The 13293-nt window shown below is 46.6% G+C and overlaps 1 protein-coding gene across 4 annotated transcripts in view; it reads left to right on the plus strand.

Moving 5' to 3' along the window:
• The window catches only part of FRMD4B (FERM domain containing 4B), a 141010-nt gene that overhangs the window by 122194 nt on the left and 5523 nt on the right, over window positions 1-13293 (plus strand). For all 4 annotated transcript variants that reach the window (XM_065687237.1, XM_065687239.1, XM_065687238.1 and 1 more), the window contains 9 exons: window positions 3071-3147; window positions 3904-4042; window positions 4542-4683; window positions 5457-5590; window positions 5680-5799; window positions 7001-7229; window positions 10402-10458; window positions 11770-11917; window positions 12840-12965. In XM_065687237.1, coding sequence (XP_065543309.1) covers window positions 3071-3147; window positions 3904-4042; window positions 4542-4683; window positions 5457-5590; window positions 5680-5799; window positions 7001-7229; window positions 10402-10458; window positions 11770-11917; window positions 12840-12965 — 1172 coding nt within the window. The remainder of the gene's footprint in view (window positions 1-3070; window positions 3148-3903; window positions 4043-4541; window positions 4684-5456; window positions 5591-5679; window positions 5800-7000; window positions 7230-10401; window positions 10459-11769; window positions 11918-12839; window positions 12966-13293) is intronic.

Genomic DNA, 13293 nt, shown 5'->3' on the forward strand with positions numbered 1-13293 from the left:
CGCAATTTAGAAGAATTTTATTGGAGGGTGTTTATAGAATTTCATTTGGCTTATTCTGCTTTATTCTTTATTGCTCTCTCTCTTTTGCCCGTGTTTGTATTGAGGCCTTCTTTTTGTCTCCATGAATCCACAGACATGTTAGGCCGAAACTCATTAATACATTAATTCATCATTATTTTGAAGTGCAGTTACATAAATATTACTAGTCCATTGGCCTTTTGTTTTAAGGACCCGACTGCGGGAGGGTTTGTTAGAGGAGATGATTGCTAAGGAATTGTTCTGAAGTGGGATAGCTTAAGGATGGGGCACTTTTAAGTCCGTAAGAAGAGAATGTGCCTTCTGTGTAGAATTTCAAACACCACTTCCCCATCTCTCCTGCCTCAGAGCAGCAGGGAGGGGAGCTGGAGTTACCGCTGTCCTACATGTCTTTGTGTTGAACGTACCTGCTTGCAAATGCTTGGGGTGCCTGTCAGCTCCTTCTTGGCCTGGGATGGATCTCACAGGGTGGGGAGGAAATGGGGCAAAGCTCTACCCACATCCTGAGGCAATTCCATGCAGGTTTTTCTTACAAATGCAAAGGGGATTAGTTTTCCCTTCTCAGCACCAAGGACGATCAGGGGTGCGTCTCACCCGGGGCTGGTGTTGAGTTTGCACAGGCAGCTCCTCATGGCAGGAGTGCTGGTGTATCTCTCAGCCTGTGCAGAAGGCTGCTTAAGGTGGTGGGGGAGCTGTGTTTTATTCCGTGCCAGATGTGACCCTCTTCACCCCACTGCGCTTAAGACAGGTGACCCCTTCTCCCGAAGCCCTCGGGAATGCCAAGCGCGTCCGGAGGGGAAAAACCCAGAGGAAGTGATACAGGGGATGGGGGCAGTCATCACCCGCAACCCGATAAGAGGCAGCGAGGCAGTTCCTTTTACAGAGGTCATGCTTGAAGCACGCCCATCGCTTTTACGAGCGTGGGAGTGGGAACACGCACGATGCTTCTGGTCGGACCTGTTGCCTCTCGGCGTGAGTCACCGCAGGCAGGGTGAGGACTCGGGGGCTGACCACCCTGTGCAGCCCCCTCGCCATGCTGGCTCCCACCTCAGCACCCCGCAGGGCCGCAGGGCGTGCTGGAGGGGTGCAGCCCCTCGGTACAACCCCTCGTGTTGTCCCCGCGGTTGAGTGCTCCCTTTATCCCGGGGACAGGGCGGGTCGGGAGGCGCCGCCGCCGGGGGAGGCGGTGATGTCAGGCGTGTGTCAGCAGTGGGAGGTGAAGCCGGAGCGGCACCGGCACGGCCGTGTCCGCCGGCCGGGAGGGATGGCGCGGCGGCCGCCTCCTGCTCCGCTCCGCTCTGCTCGTGTCGGCACTGATGCTTCCCAAAGGGGCTGCTGATGTGGGGAGGTGAGTGCGGGGATGGGTTGTGCGGGGAGGATGAGCTGATGGGGTCGTGTCGGGGGTCCCCGTGTGCTGGAGCACCCATGGGTGCTATTGCTCAGTGTCCGGACAGACACCGTGAGCTGCTTGCTTTGTGATTTACTTTGAAAGCATTATTTAAAGTTTTAATTTTTTTATTTAAAGTATTTATTGAAAAGTTTAATGCCAAGTTGCAAAGAGATCTGCTTCTGAAAGCAGCGTGATTGGGCAGGGTGCCTTCGATACAAAAGTAAATGTACTTAAGCAGCAGAGTCCATGATCTTCAAGAAGATGACTTATTAGTTGAAGTAAATGTCATTTCCCATTGCTGCATTTTTCATTTAGCAGGATCTAATGATTAATGGTAGTACTAGAAAGGAAAGCTTTAACTAAACACAGGGAAAGGCCACTGGAAGAGGCAGGTTTCCCCGCAAACACATACACTGGGTTATGTTGAATTTACAACCTGTATTAATTATTTCAAATGCAGCACGGTGTCATAGGTGATATTTTACACAACTTGAAGGTCTTCCATAATCAGAGCACGCCGTGTCGGGTTTTGGTGGAGGGAATGTCGCGTGTCCTGGGATTTGTGGTGCGGTGGCTGCACCCCTGAAGGCTGTCGCTGTGACGGCCCGGGTGCCTTGATGCATCAGTGATGTTGCAAGCTGAGCTGTCCCACGTCACGCTGGCCCTGCCTGCCCAGCCTGGGTGGAAGTACCTCAGGTACCTCCGTGTGGGCTGTAGCTCTGGAGAGCAGCCAGCTGTGAACTACAGCTTGTGCTGCTGCACTTGTGCCCCCCCGTCATCTTCAGGTGACATCCTCGGGGACACCCAGACAGGTCTCGATGTGCACCCGTGTACCCTGTTACTGCTGGGGAGGGGACAGGAGATGCTGCTGCTGCAGAAACCTGTGCCAAGGGGCCGGGAGCAGCTCTGCCAAAGCCATGCTGGGAATGTGCAGCCCCTGATGGATCAACCCGAGAGGGTGGCTAATGCCGGTGCACAGAGGGAGCAGATTCCTATGCAATCCTGATCCCACGGGTGCAGCTGCCAAGCCCTGGTTGACTTTGATCTCTTCTCCCAGCTGGCACTTTGCAGGAAATCTGCGGTTTCCTTCCATAAGTACGCGTTGGGGGTGGCTGCCTCCCGTAGCTGCTCTGTCTCTGTATGTGTTGTACCCCTGCTCCAAAGCATCATGCTGAATTTCTCACCTGGTGTCTTCACAAGAGAAAGGTTTTGGTTATCCCTGAGTTGTTGCTGTTCCCTGGGGATGTTGTGACTGAGGGGAGAGATAGGCATGTATGCAGTTACTTTGTATAGAGATTTTTGCATTTGGTTGGAGAGAAAAAGACTTTAGGTGTCCTCCCAAGATCTCTGTGAGCTGCTAGCAGTGAAGTTTAGTGTGCTATTGACGGAAGCAGATGTCATGGGCAAAATCGTCAGTCTGCAGTGCATTGTCTGTAAAAGTGTGAATTTACTCAAGGGGCATCCTGTGTATTTATGTATATGTGCTTATTTTAATGGATGTTAGTCTTCTTGTTGTTGCCGAGTCCATGCCATAGACGAAGATACGTGGGTATTGTAATTGGCTGAAATTGCATGTTCTTGAAGGGAGAAGGTTGGTGATTCTTGTAGTGACAGCGTTCTGCATCTCTCTCCCAATTCTCCTAGCTTTTTCAATGGAAGCAGCTGGAAAACCTCTATTTCCGTGAGAAGAAATTTGCTGTGGAAGTACACGATCCCCACAGGTAAGGCTGGAGGAAGCAGAGGGAGCGGTGGGATGAGTCTTTACCCAAACCGGGGATTTGTCATCTCATGTTAGCGGATGGGCTGGGAGGTGCCTCTGAAATCCAACACAGACCTGAGTTTCCTCTGGACATTGCGACACTGAACCTGATCCTGTGCTTGGCAGGCAGGCTGGGGCTGGATCTGGGCTGTGGTGATGGACAGGTAGTGCTTAGTGCTTGCGTGGAAGGTCACAGTCACAGTGAGCAACCTGGAGTGACTGCTGATGTGTTACAGCTCTGGGTGTTCACTCAGCTTGCCTGTGATGTCCACTGAGGGGGTTCTTGAAGCAGAGGGAGGGCTACTTGTCATTGCTCACTTTACAGCATCCTTCCCCAAGAGGCTGCTGTAGTGTGCCTGTGCAGCAGGAGACCTGGGAACACAGCACACAGGACCCAGACATGACTTTCGTGCTCACCTTCTCCTCTCCACTTTGGTAGCACGGCTCCCTCCTCTAAGCATGAGCCTTCAGAGCCCCACAGGAGCACTGCTGGTTAGAGTGGGAGCGCACCCACAGGTTGCTTTCCTGTGTCTTCCCCACAAGGTCCTTCCCAAGAAGAAAGAGCCTTTGCAGCAGCACTGGGTGGTGTTTGGGAAGGAGATCTGAGTTTTCATACCTCTAAAATAAAGGCTCAGCCTTGCCTGGTTAAAACAGAGGCACTTGGGACTTTAAACCTCAAAGACCTAACCTGAAATTGCATTTCTTTTCACCCTCTCAGAATTTCAGTGTCAAGAAGGACCTTTGGTCAGAGCGGACTTGTAGTGCAGACCTGGTATGCGAACACATCCCTGATCAAGTCCATCTGGGTGATGGCTATCAGTCAACACCAGTTTTACTTGGACAGAAAGCAAAGCAAAGTAAGTTGCAAGGCATTTTGCTGTGGCATAAGTTTCAACACCTTTCCTGTGTATCCTCTGGTGTGTGTTCTTCCACGGATGAACTACTTTGCAGAGAAAAACTGCACTTTTTTTTTTGTCGGCTTTTTGAGCAGGCTATTAGAGACACTATTGTTATTTGATCCATTTTAGCCTGCCTGCAATTAAGGGCTATGGCAGTGTAATCACAGAAGAGGGAATTCCCACATCTCAGTGTTTAATCTGCTTTTTCTTTTGTCTCTGTCTTGAGTTCATTTTGAACACAGTGCAAAGAGATTTTGGGCTGGGAGATGGTTCAGGCTTTGGGGTCAGAGGGGGAGAGGAATGCTAGTGCAGCCCTGTGCACCACAACCTTCCTGCATGGTGCTGTTGCTTTAGCCCTTAACTTTGTGGCAGACGAGGTGTGAAACGTCATCTTCATGTTCTGGGGGTCATTAAAGGTAACTTGAGGCTGGATTTTTTTGTTCCCGAACTCCTGCAGGCAAAAATTCCTTCAGCCAAAAGTTTGGATGACATTGCCATGGATCTGACAGACATGGGAACACCAAAAGTTTCAAAGCTAGTGACTTTGGAGGCAAAGAACCAGCTTATTATGGCCAGCAATGGCAGTTTGATCTCATCAGGTAAATACTTCATGTAAATGCAGGGTAGTGAAGTACAGTGGGGACTGGGTATGTTAAAAGGGAAAATGAGGCTAGCTGACCATAAATACGGTGACATATGTGAAGGCATGTATTAGTTATCTATCTGAAAGGGTGGCATCAGTGTTACAATCTGCTGTTTCTCCCCTGTAACTAAATAAAAGGAAATAAAACTATGCTGGCTGGATAAGCACCCCTATACTCTTGGTCTGTGAATAATTCGATACCATTTACCAGTCAGTCAGGCCTTGAATGACTGATCAAAGTCTGAGGGGAAATTTGCCCTGAGCTTCCTCACAAATGAGCGGAGAAGATAAATGTTTCCAAACAAAGCTCAGCTCTGGAGTGGACTTTAGATCTGTCCCTTGACTGTGGAGGAGAGGAAAAGAGGGGCGGTAAAAACCTGCCTGCTGCATGTAGGTGCCTCCAGGTGAAGCCTAAGCGCCTATCTCGATAGCAAAGTCAAAGCCAAAATACCAAGTATATTGCAGATACCACTAATGCAATGATTTGTGTTTTGGGTGGTGGGTTTTCGGTGTATACTTGGGACTTCCCATGCAAGCTTATATACTGGGGGCTTGGAAAAGTGCAGATGTCCTAAAAGCCTGCTTGCTGGATTACACAGGAGCTGGACATTGCGCTTTGAATAACGTGTTGTTTTGCTGGGCTGCTTTGGGGAGATCTCAGCTTACTTGATCAGAAAAAAAAATGGCTTTTACCTGCAAATCCTCTGATACAAAGAGTGTATTTTTCAGGCTCTCAGGATTCAGAGGTCAGTGAGGAACAAAAGAAGGAGAAAATCACGGAACTAAAGAAGAAAGAGAAACTCCTTCAGGAAGAACTGCTTCAGAAGGTTGAGGAGCTGAAGAAAATCTGCCTGAGAGAGGCGGTGAGAACTGTACCTTACGCTGGGTCCAGGGTGGGTGAGAGCCCTTCTCTCCCTCTGGATCTTCATATGGAGCCTTTTCTATTCCCTAGGAACTGACAGGCAAGATGCCCAAGGAGTATCCTCTGAGCGCTGGAGAGGAACCTCCGCAGGTCAGGAGACGTGTTGGCACAGCATTCAAGCTGGATGACAACCTGCTCCTAAGTGAAGAGGTGAGCACTGCAGTTTGTTTTCTCAGCAGAGGTGGGGTGGCCAGACCGGTGGCCAAAGCCACTTGTAAATAATCCAGCTCTTCCCTGCTGGGAAGCCAAGCTGCTTGCATAGGCTGGGAAATGTAGATGGGTACTACCCTTATTTCAGCTATGCTGCCTTCGAAATGACCAGGAAATTGGCTGTTTTAAAAGGCCTTAAAGTCCCCTGACCAGAACCCCTGATTTGGCCATGCTGCTTGAATTTTAATAGCCATTTTGCTGGTAATTAGTGAAGAGCAGGTGTGTAATACCATTTGGCAACCTACAGCTATGAGCTGTTCTTGAGCATTGATTTGTGTCGTGTTGAGATTGCGCTTGAACCCAGAATGTGGCAGGGGTGTGCACTTTCCCCTTGCAAAATCATCTGTTCTGAGCATAGTTGTGTGACAGGTGACAGGAGGAGGAGATTTATCTCTGGTTTAATGCAAGTTCCACCTAAATAAAAGCTCGCTGTATTGCTCAAGAAGCTCATATGAACTTTGCTGGCAGAGACTGACTCAGGAGATATGGTAATTCAGATATTTGCAGTTTCTAGACACATACCATTACCCCTTATTCCTCATGAGATTTGTTAACAAGCCGTATCATCCAAGTAGTAAGTAGCTGTTGTGCACTTTGCATCTGTCTTTCACCAAAAACTCGCTGCCCTGGCTCACAGCAAACAGATTTTATGTGAACTGCTTAAATGCTATTGAAGCAAAATCCCCCTGACCAGCTTTAATGATGTATGGCTTAGAACTTTTACAGTGCCTTTCATTTGAGCTTCTCAAAGTTGTTTACAAACAATGAATTAAAGCCTCCAACTCCCTGTTACATAGGTATGGGGATACCGATTCCCGTTTTTCCAGTAGAGAGAGATTTTGAACAGACATTTTCAGGCTTGGACTCAAAGCAGAAGGTTTAGCTGTTGAAACCTGAATTTTAGGTGTTTATGTCACCCAGGCTTGAGAAACGTTGGACTTTTCTCAAGAGATCTCATAATCTTACACTAACGGTCTAAATATTTGGCATGCTGAGATTGTCTTGTGTATAAACTGGTATTGTTGTGCTTTGTGCTCAAGATTTCACTTCATTATCACAAAAGCAGATCTTCTGTTCAGTAAACTTTGTTGATAGTTTCTGCCCAGAGCGCAAGCAAGTAACTCATCTCACGAATTTGCAGGACCCTGCTTTACAGGACTTGGAGAGCAATTTCATCATACAGCAAAAGCTGGTGGAAGCTGCAAAGAAACTTGCCAGTGAGCCAGACCTCTGCAAGAATGTGAAGAAGAAAAGAAAGCAGGAGTACACTGATGCTGTAAAAAAGCTGCAAGAGATAGAAAATTCCATAAACGAATACAGAATCAAGTGTGGCAAAAAACCAACCCAGAAGTCAACTCTTACTCTACCAGGTAAACAAGAGAATTCCCCACATTCTGATGAAAACAGGATTAAAAAACTAGTAGTTGGCTCATTTACAAGTTCTTTTTACATCTTCTGTGTATGGTTTTTATCTTCTGCAAAGCAGTTAAATAAGAAAAAAAGAGAAGCAATTACTGCATCTGATATGCTAAGTGCATTGCTTATAGGTTAAGGGCAGGATAAGCTGCTGTTCTAGGAACAAGTGCAGACACGTTGCAGTACCGGTATGGGCTGAAGGTGCTGTACATAGAAGGTTCTGGCAAGAGCATCTCAGCTGAAACTGGTGTGGTGTCTGAACTCAAGTGTGTTGAGTGCAGTTGTATGGCTAAGCTGCCACATGCAAGGTCCCTGTCCTTTCCCTTCTGCAATGCTTCACTTCTAGCAAAAATAGGCCATGTGAGTTTTTTCTATAGGGTTGAGGAAATAAAGATCAAAAGGCTTTGTTTCTCTATTAAAAATCACTGATTTCCAGGAAGAGATAAATTAAGTTCAAGAGTTTATGAACGCAAATAGTGGCAAACAGATTTTTGACTAAATGTGTTTGCCAGTGATGAGCACAGTGAAAGCAGATACCTTTGTCCCCTTTATTCTGAAGTGTGAAGGTGAGATTCTTGCTACTTCACAGGATAAAAGCATGGAAAACTTGCTAGTATCTCAAACTGAAGGAGTTTGAGAGTGGTAAAAGCTCATAGGTATTGCAGGCTCATCTAGTTTCTGTAGGGATTAACAGGTTTAGGACATGTTTTACTCTCTCTGTGGAGAATGTATGTGGGTAATTGTTAATGTTTAATTGATTCCCCCCCCCCTTTGTCCCAGAGGAAATGCTGTTTTGTGAGGTTAGTGGGGTTTTTCCTGAGAATTACTAAGTAGGAAAGAAAATGCCAGATTTTTCTGCTGTTTATGTTGAATACCCTCTTACTGGCCATTGAGATGAGACCTCTTGCCAACTTGTATTTTCCCTGGAGGAGACCCTTCTCCTGTGCACTGCCAGGTTTATGTTGGAGAAACCTTTGCTGTGTCCCATTCCCATTGAGAGCTTGGTTTGGATTCTTACCCAGCAAAAACCACAGCAGCACTGGGCTATCTGTCATCACGAAGTGCTTATTCTGACAGGTTAATGATCACTATTTAATGTGGCCCAGCTAGTTCTTGATTGACAGAGATGAGGGAAAACATCTGGTTTTTACAGTCTCTTGCTCACCAATCTGGATACTAATTGTGGGAGATCCTGTATTACCGGGGACACGCGATGTGTAGTAAAAACCAGGAAGCTATTGAAGGCAGCATCCATTCAGTCACTTGTTTGTTGCAGGCAGCTTTTTGTCCTGTTGTGCAAATAAGAAACTTGGGAGTTGGTCCTTATACATTTAGCCCATCATTTTGCAACATCTGGAACATGACATCCTTGTTTGCTGTCTGAGAAGGGAGACACAGACAGAAAGGAATAGACTCCCTGTCTTGGAAGGTCTCCCTGCACGTAGGGACTGCAAGACAGCAAATACTTAGCATAAGTTAGCTGCATTCCCTTCCAGTTCCTGACTCTTGCACTGAAGTATGTATCTGTTTACCTGAAGCAGAACTCTGCTTTAATGATTGATTATAGGTGTAAAGTTTTCACCATTGCTGATGGTACTCTCGGGCTCAGAGTTTCAGAAAGCTGAGCAGTGATGAGTCACTTGCATCTGTAAATCTGGGGAGTGACTCGTTGGAAATAACATGTTAAATACTAACATGGATTTATTGAATCAAACCATAGCCATTCTCATCCCAGCCCCCAAGCGATGGGAAGTGAAGGACATCCTGGACTGTCTCCTGCTTCCTGTGTTTCACTCTCTTTTACCTCCTCTGTAGTCCAGAGGTGTAAAATTGCCCTTTTGCAGGTAATCGCTCAGTTTTGGGATTTGAATTCAGACCTGCCCCATATGTCAGCACTGCAGACCCCACGTGTATCCACCAGTGTAGATTTAGGCTGTTGGACTTTTTTAACCTCCTTGCAGTGGGCCCAGTTCCATATTTCATCACCACATGGTCAAATTCATGTGAATGAACTCCCCTGAAGGTTTTTTCCCGGTGTCAGATTGCAGGCAGAGCTGCAGCCCATCCTCGGTGGTCTGACAAGTCCCCTCAGGGCAGGGGCCAGCCCTGATGTTTTGCTGCTGTTGAAAAGCTGCTTTATTTACCAGATTCTTGTAACCAGACCTTTCCTCTCAGCAAAGTATGACAGCAGGAGAGTAACACACATTGCATGTGCTCTGATGGAGGAAGCAAGTGTCATACACAAACTGCCTGCTACTGTCTTATTTCTTGCTTCCTTTCCCTCATGCATGGAGGTCCATGTAGACTCTTTACCCCCCCACCCAGCGCTGTCTTGCCAGAAACAGCCTATGAACAGATTTTTTCCTCTGGGTTAATTATCTCTAGTGCTGCTTTTTATCACCAGCCTAATTTGTCTGTTGCTCTGTTCTAAACCTGAGCACAGACAGGCTGTTTCTGAGCAAGTGGTAGTGTGTTGTACGAAGGTGAGAGGCCAGGCTGGTGCAGTACAGCTTTATGAATAAGTGAGTGTAAAAGAAACAGAAGAAAAGTGTAATGTCCATAAAACAGTTACTGCTCTCTGTGTTGCTTCAGTTTGCAGTAACTTGGCAGAAATCAGTGGGATCATTCTGGTTTGGTATTAATTCAGTTGAGACAGACTTTGTATGCTGGTGAAACATTCGGAAGTGAATGCCAGATTTCGGAAGGCATTTCATACATACCTGGTGGGATTTCAGGTGTACTTGGAGGAGGTTAGGTGCTAGCAGCCAAGATACCTGCATGTCTCTGTAGGCTCCTGACTGCTAACAGAGCACAGAAACACCCTGTGAGATCTGTTGGAAGTTGGGTGGAAAGCACCTTTGTAATCTTGGCCCAATTTCTGCTGCAGCTGAAAAAGAAAGATCTTCCTTGATAATTACATAGGCAGCTTGCTGAGCTGCAGTGAACACAACTGTGTCATGATACACTCCAAAGCAGGACTGTCTTCAGGCTGTTAAGAGCTAAAGCATAGAGATTGCAGCATTGTAAATAGCATCTGGCTCTGAAGCTGTAGTAAGTGAACTGTATGGGGTACTTAGAAATTGATGTCAGGTCTCCTATGCTTAAAGTGCTTGTTTTCCTTCACAGATGATATAATTCCATCTGAGAGCAGCTCCTTGTCCGATACCACCACCTATGATGATGGTATGATGCTTATCCTTTTCTGCCTATATTCCGAGACATTCCTTTGACTTCATGTCCTTCAGTATGCTGTTTTGGTGGCTTTCAATGACAAAATACTTCACAGCAAAGGAAAAGAGAGCTTAACCAGGAATGTCTTTCCTCATAATGGGTTAGTTATTGAAAGTTTCTGCTCTGTGAGCTGATCTGAGTCATCTGTAGAGAAGGCAGTTACTTTTTAATGTGACCAGCCTACAAGCTGAGGCCACCGTGTGCGTCAAACACTTCATCCCTAGGACCTGGCCAGAGGTGGATGAGCAGCGGGGAGGATTTGCTCAGCCCTTCTGTCCTCACAGCTGCTATAAAACTTAACAAAAAGCAGAACAGTCACTGATATTAATGATCTGTTTACGTTTGTTACCTGGTGAGCTTGCATCTTGCATGGGTATAGTGTTTGCTCAGCTTACTCATTTCACACACACACCCAGAGACACACACATTCACGCCCTGTTCCACAAGGTGGAAAGGACTTGGCTTGCCTCTCCCTTAAACTGGATAATGATCATTTGGGGACAAGCATTATCTAAATTATTACTCACTTTTCAGTTAGGGCCTGATTCCGATCTCAGTTTGTCCCAGTTTTAGACTTGTACAACCCATCTGGTGCTTTAAAAATGGAGTTACAGCTGATTCCTGCTTGTACAGAAGCAGAGCCGGGGCTCTGGCTTGTGAACGTGTTCTCTGTGATGCTCGTCCTGCATTTATATGTATTAGTTGGAGTTTCCTGTTGGCTCTGATGGGACCTGGATTATGCCATAAGCAAAGTGAGAACAAGGATCAGACTAGCATCTTCCCAATTGCCTTCAGCCAAATGTGTCTGTCAGTTCTTTGCTCATTCAGTCGCTTTTGAAGTTAGTCCCTTTCAGGTTGTATTTCAAAACTAATTCTTCAAATGTCATTTCCACGTAAAGAGCTGGAAGGTAAGAGAGAGGAACTGGCCTTTGCAGAGGCTGAGTTTGCCTGCTTGGCTCTGGGAAGGATTTCAAGGCTCCAAACAGGTGTTTTCCCAAGGAAGTTCCATATGTGATCTGGCACAGCCCCAAGCTGGGTGTAATCTCCATAGGAGTCGGTGGTGCTGAGATTTGTATGAGCCTCCACAGTGTCCTGTCCACGTGGAGGAGAGCTCAGTTGCAGGCAGGAGAGGGGAGCCTTTCTAAAGTCACTATTTCTCTTGTCTCTGCAGTGCAAAGTGTTTCTGCTTAGGGGCCACAGGTTTGCATATAGGGCAAAATATCAAGGATTTTGCTTAACAGAATACGTATTCCTTTCCAACAGTCAGTGAATCGCTTCCTGTGGCAGCGCAGAGACCCAGCTCGGCACAGCTTTCTCCAAGGCTTCCTCCACCGAAGTCCCTGGGGGTGGAGAGAATTCACCTCAGAAAGTCATCCATAAACGAGCAGCTCTTGGAAGCCAGACACTCCAGGTAGGGCACGTCTCAGGGCTGCTGTGCTCTCTGCCTTGCTGGCGTCAGCTCTGTCTTACCCCTGCCACATTCCTGGTACTGTGAGCACTCCAGTGGAGCTTCCACACTCCTCTGTGATTACAGGATTTGGTGATGGGAGCTACATTTCCTGTTTAGTAACTAAAGTGTGTATAAGTAGTTGTGATGGTCTCTGAAACGGTAGGGTAGCATAATCTTTGTGAAGAGATTTGAGGTAAGAAATTCAATAGCAAGTGCTGTACTTAAGGAATTGTTTGTGCCCATCAGTACTGTCACCATTAGTCTCCATTTTTGTGGTTCATTTTCAGTATTAAATGACTTGTAGTTTTCTTGAGGGCTGAGCTTAATGGCTTCAGATAACACCAAACCATACCCGTGCTAGTTGTTCTTAGTCTAAGGATTCCCACTGATCTTGCTATTTCTCAGACTGTCTCTTGCATGGCAGGCTGTTGAAGGCATGCTTTAAAAATGTGTTGAAGTTTTGGGCAGCATCATGTCCTTGCACTTTTCATGTCTGTCCCTCAAGATAAGCAGAGCATACTTCCGTGGGAAGTTCACAAGTTGAATTATAGCCATATGTAACCATTTAGCTGTGACATGCTTCATTGTAAAACTCAATTCCTTTGCTTCTCTAGCTGTTCTGCCTCTTCTATTCCGTACTACTATCCTTTGGCAGCAGCTTGTCCTACCGGTCATACTGAGATCTCCCTTGAAGCACCAGAAGGGGTTGAATTTTTCTTCCTGTTTAACAATTCCGGGTTTTTATGGAGAAGCATGTGCATCTGTGCCTTTCCCTCGTTTTTCTGCCCTTCACTTTGTTTTTTCAAGACTTAGGGTGCACGTAGTCTGTGTGCTGTGACTTGCATGGTGTTTAACCTAACTGGGATTGTTCTCTTCATTACAGGGACCTGCTTTCAACTCACAGCAGCCCTTACCGAACTCTGGACCGGCCACCCCAGCCCCATGGCGGGAGAAGCATGCCTACAACCCCCGTGCTCACACGCAATGCCTACAGTAGCAGCCACTTACAGTAAGGGGGTTTTGTTCTAAGTGTAATGTCCATCTTAGGAAGCAGAAGAATAAAAGCAAATGGTGTTAAGAGGGCAAAAGGTCCTTTGCCATGCAGCTTTCCCTGCTGCAGGGTCAGGCTCTCAGAATGTCTTTTCTGGATATTGGAGGCACAAGGTTAATATCAGCCAACATTTTCTGGCGCAGTCCTGCACCAGCTTTATGATGTGTTTATGTGAGCACAAACCCTGCCTGGGCAAATAGCATATACATATGGATGTCTGCAAAATTAGGAGTGAGATGGAAGCTGGTTCACAAATACTGCCTATCTGATCATGAAAGAATACAGG

Source organism: Lathamus discolor, chromosome 7 (assembly GCF_037157495.1).
Source record: "Lathamus discolor isolate bLatDis1 chromosome 7, bLatDis1.hap1, whole genome shotgun sequence".
In the NCBI taxonomy this organism is placed as follows: Eukaryota; Metazoa; Chordata; class Aves; order Psittaciformes; family Psittacidae; genus Lathamus; species Lathamus discolor.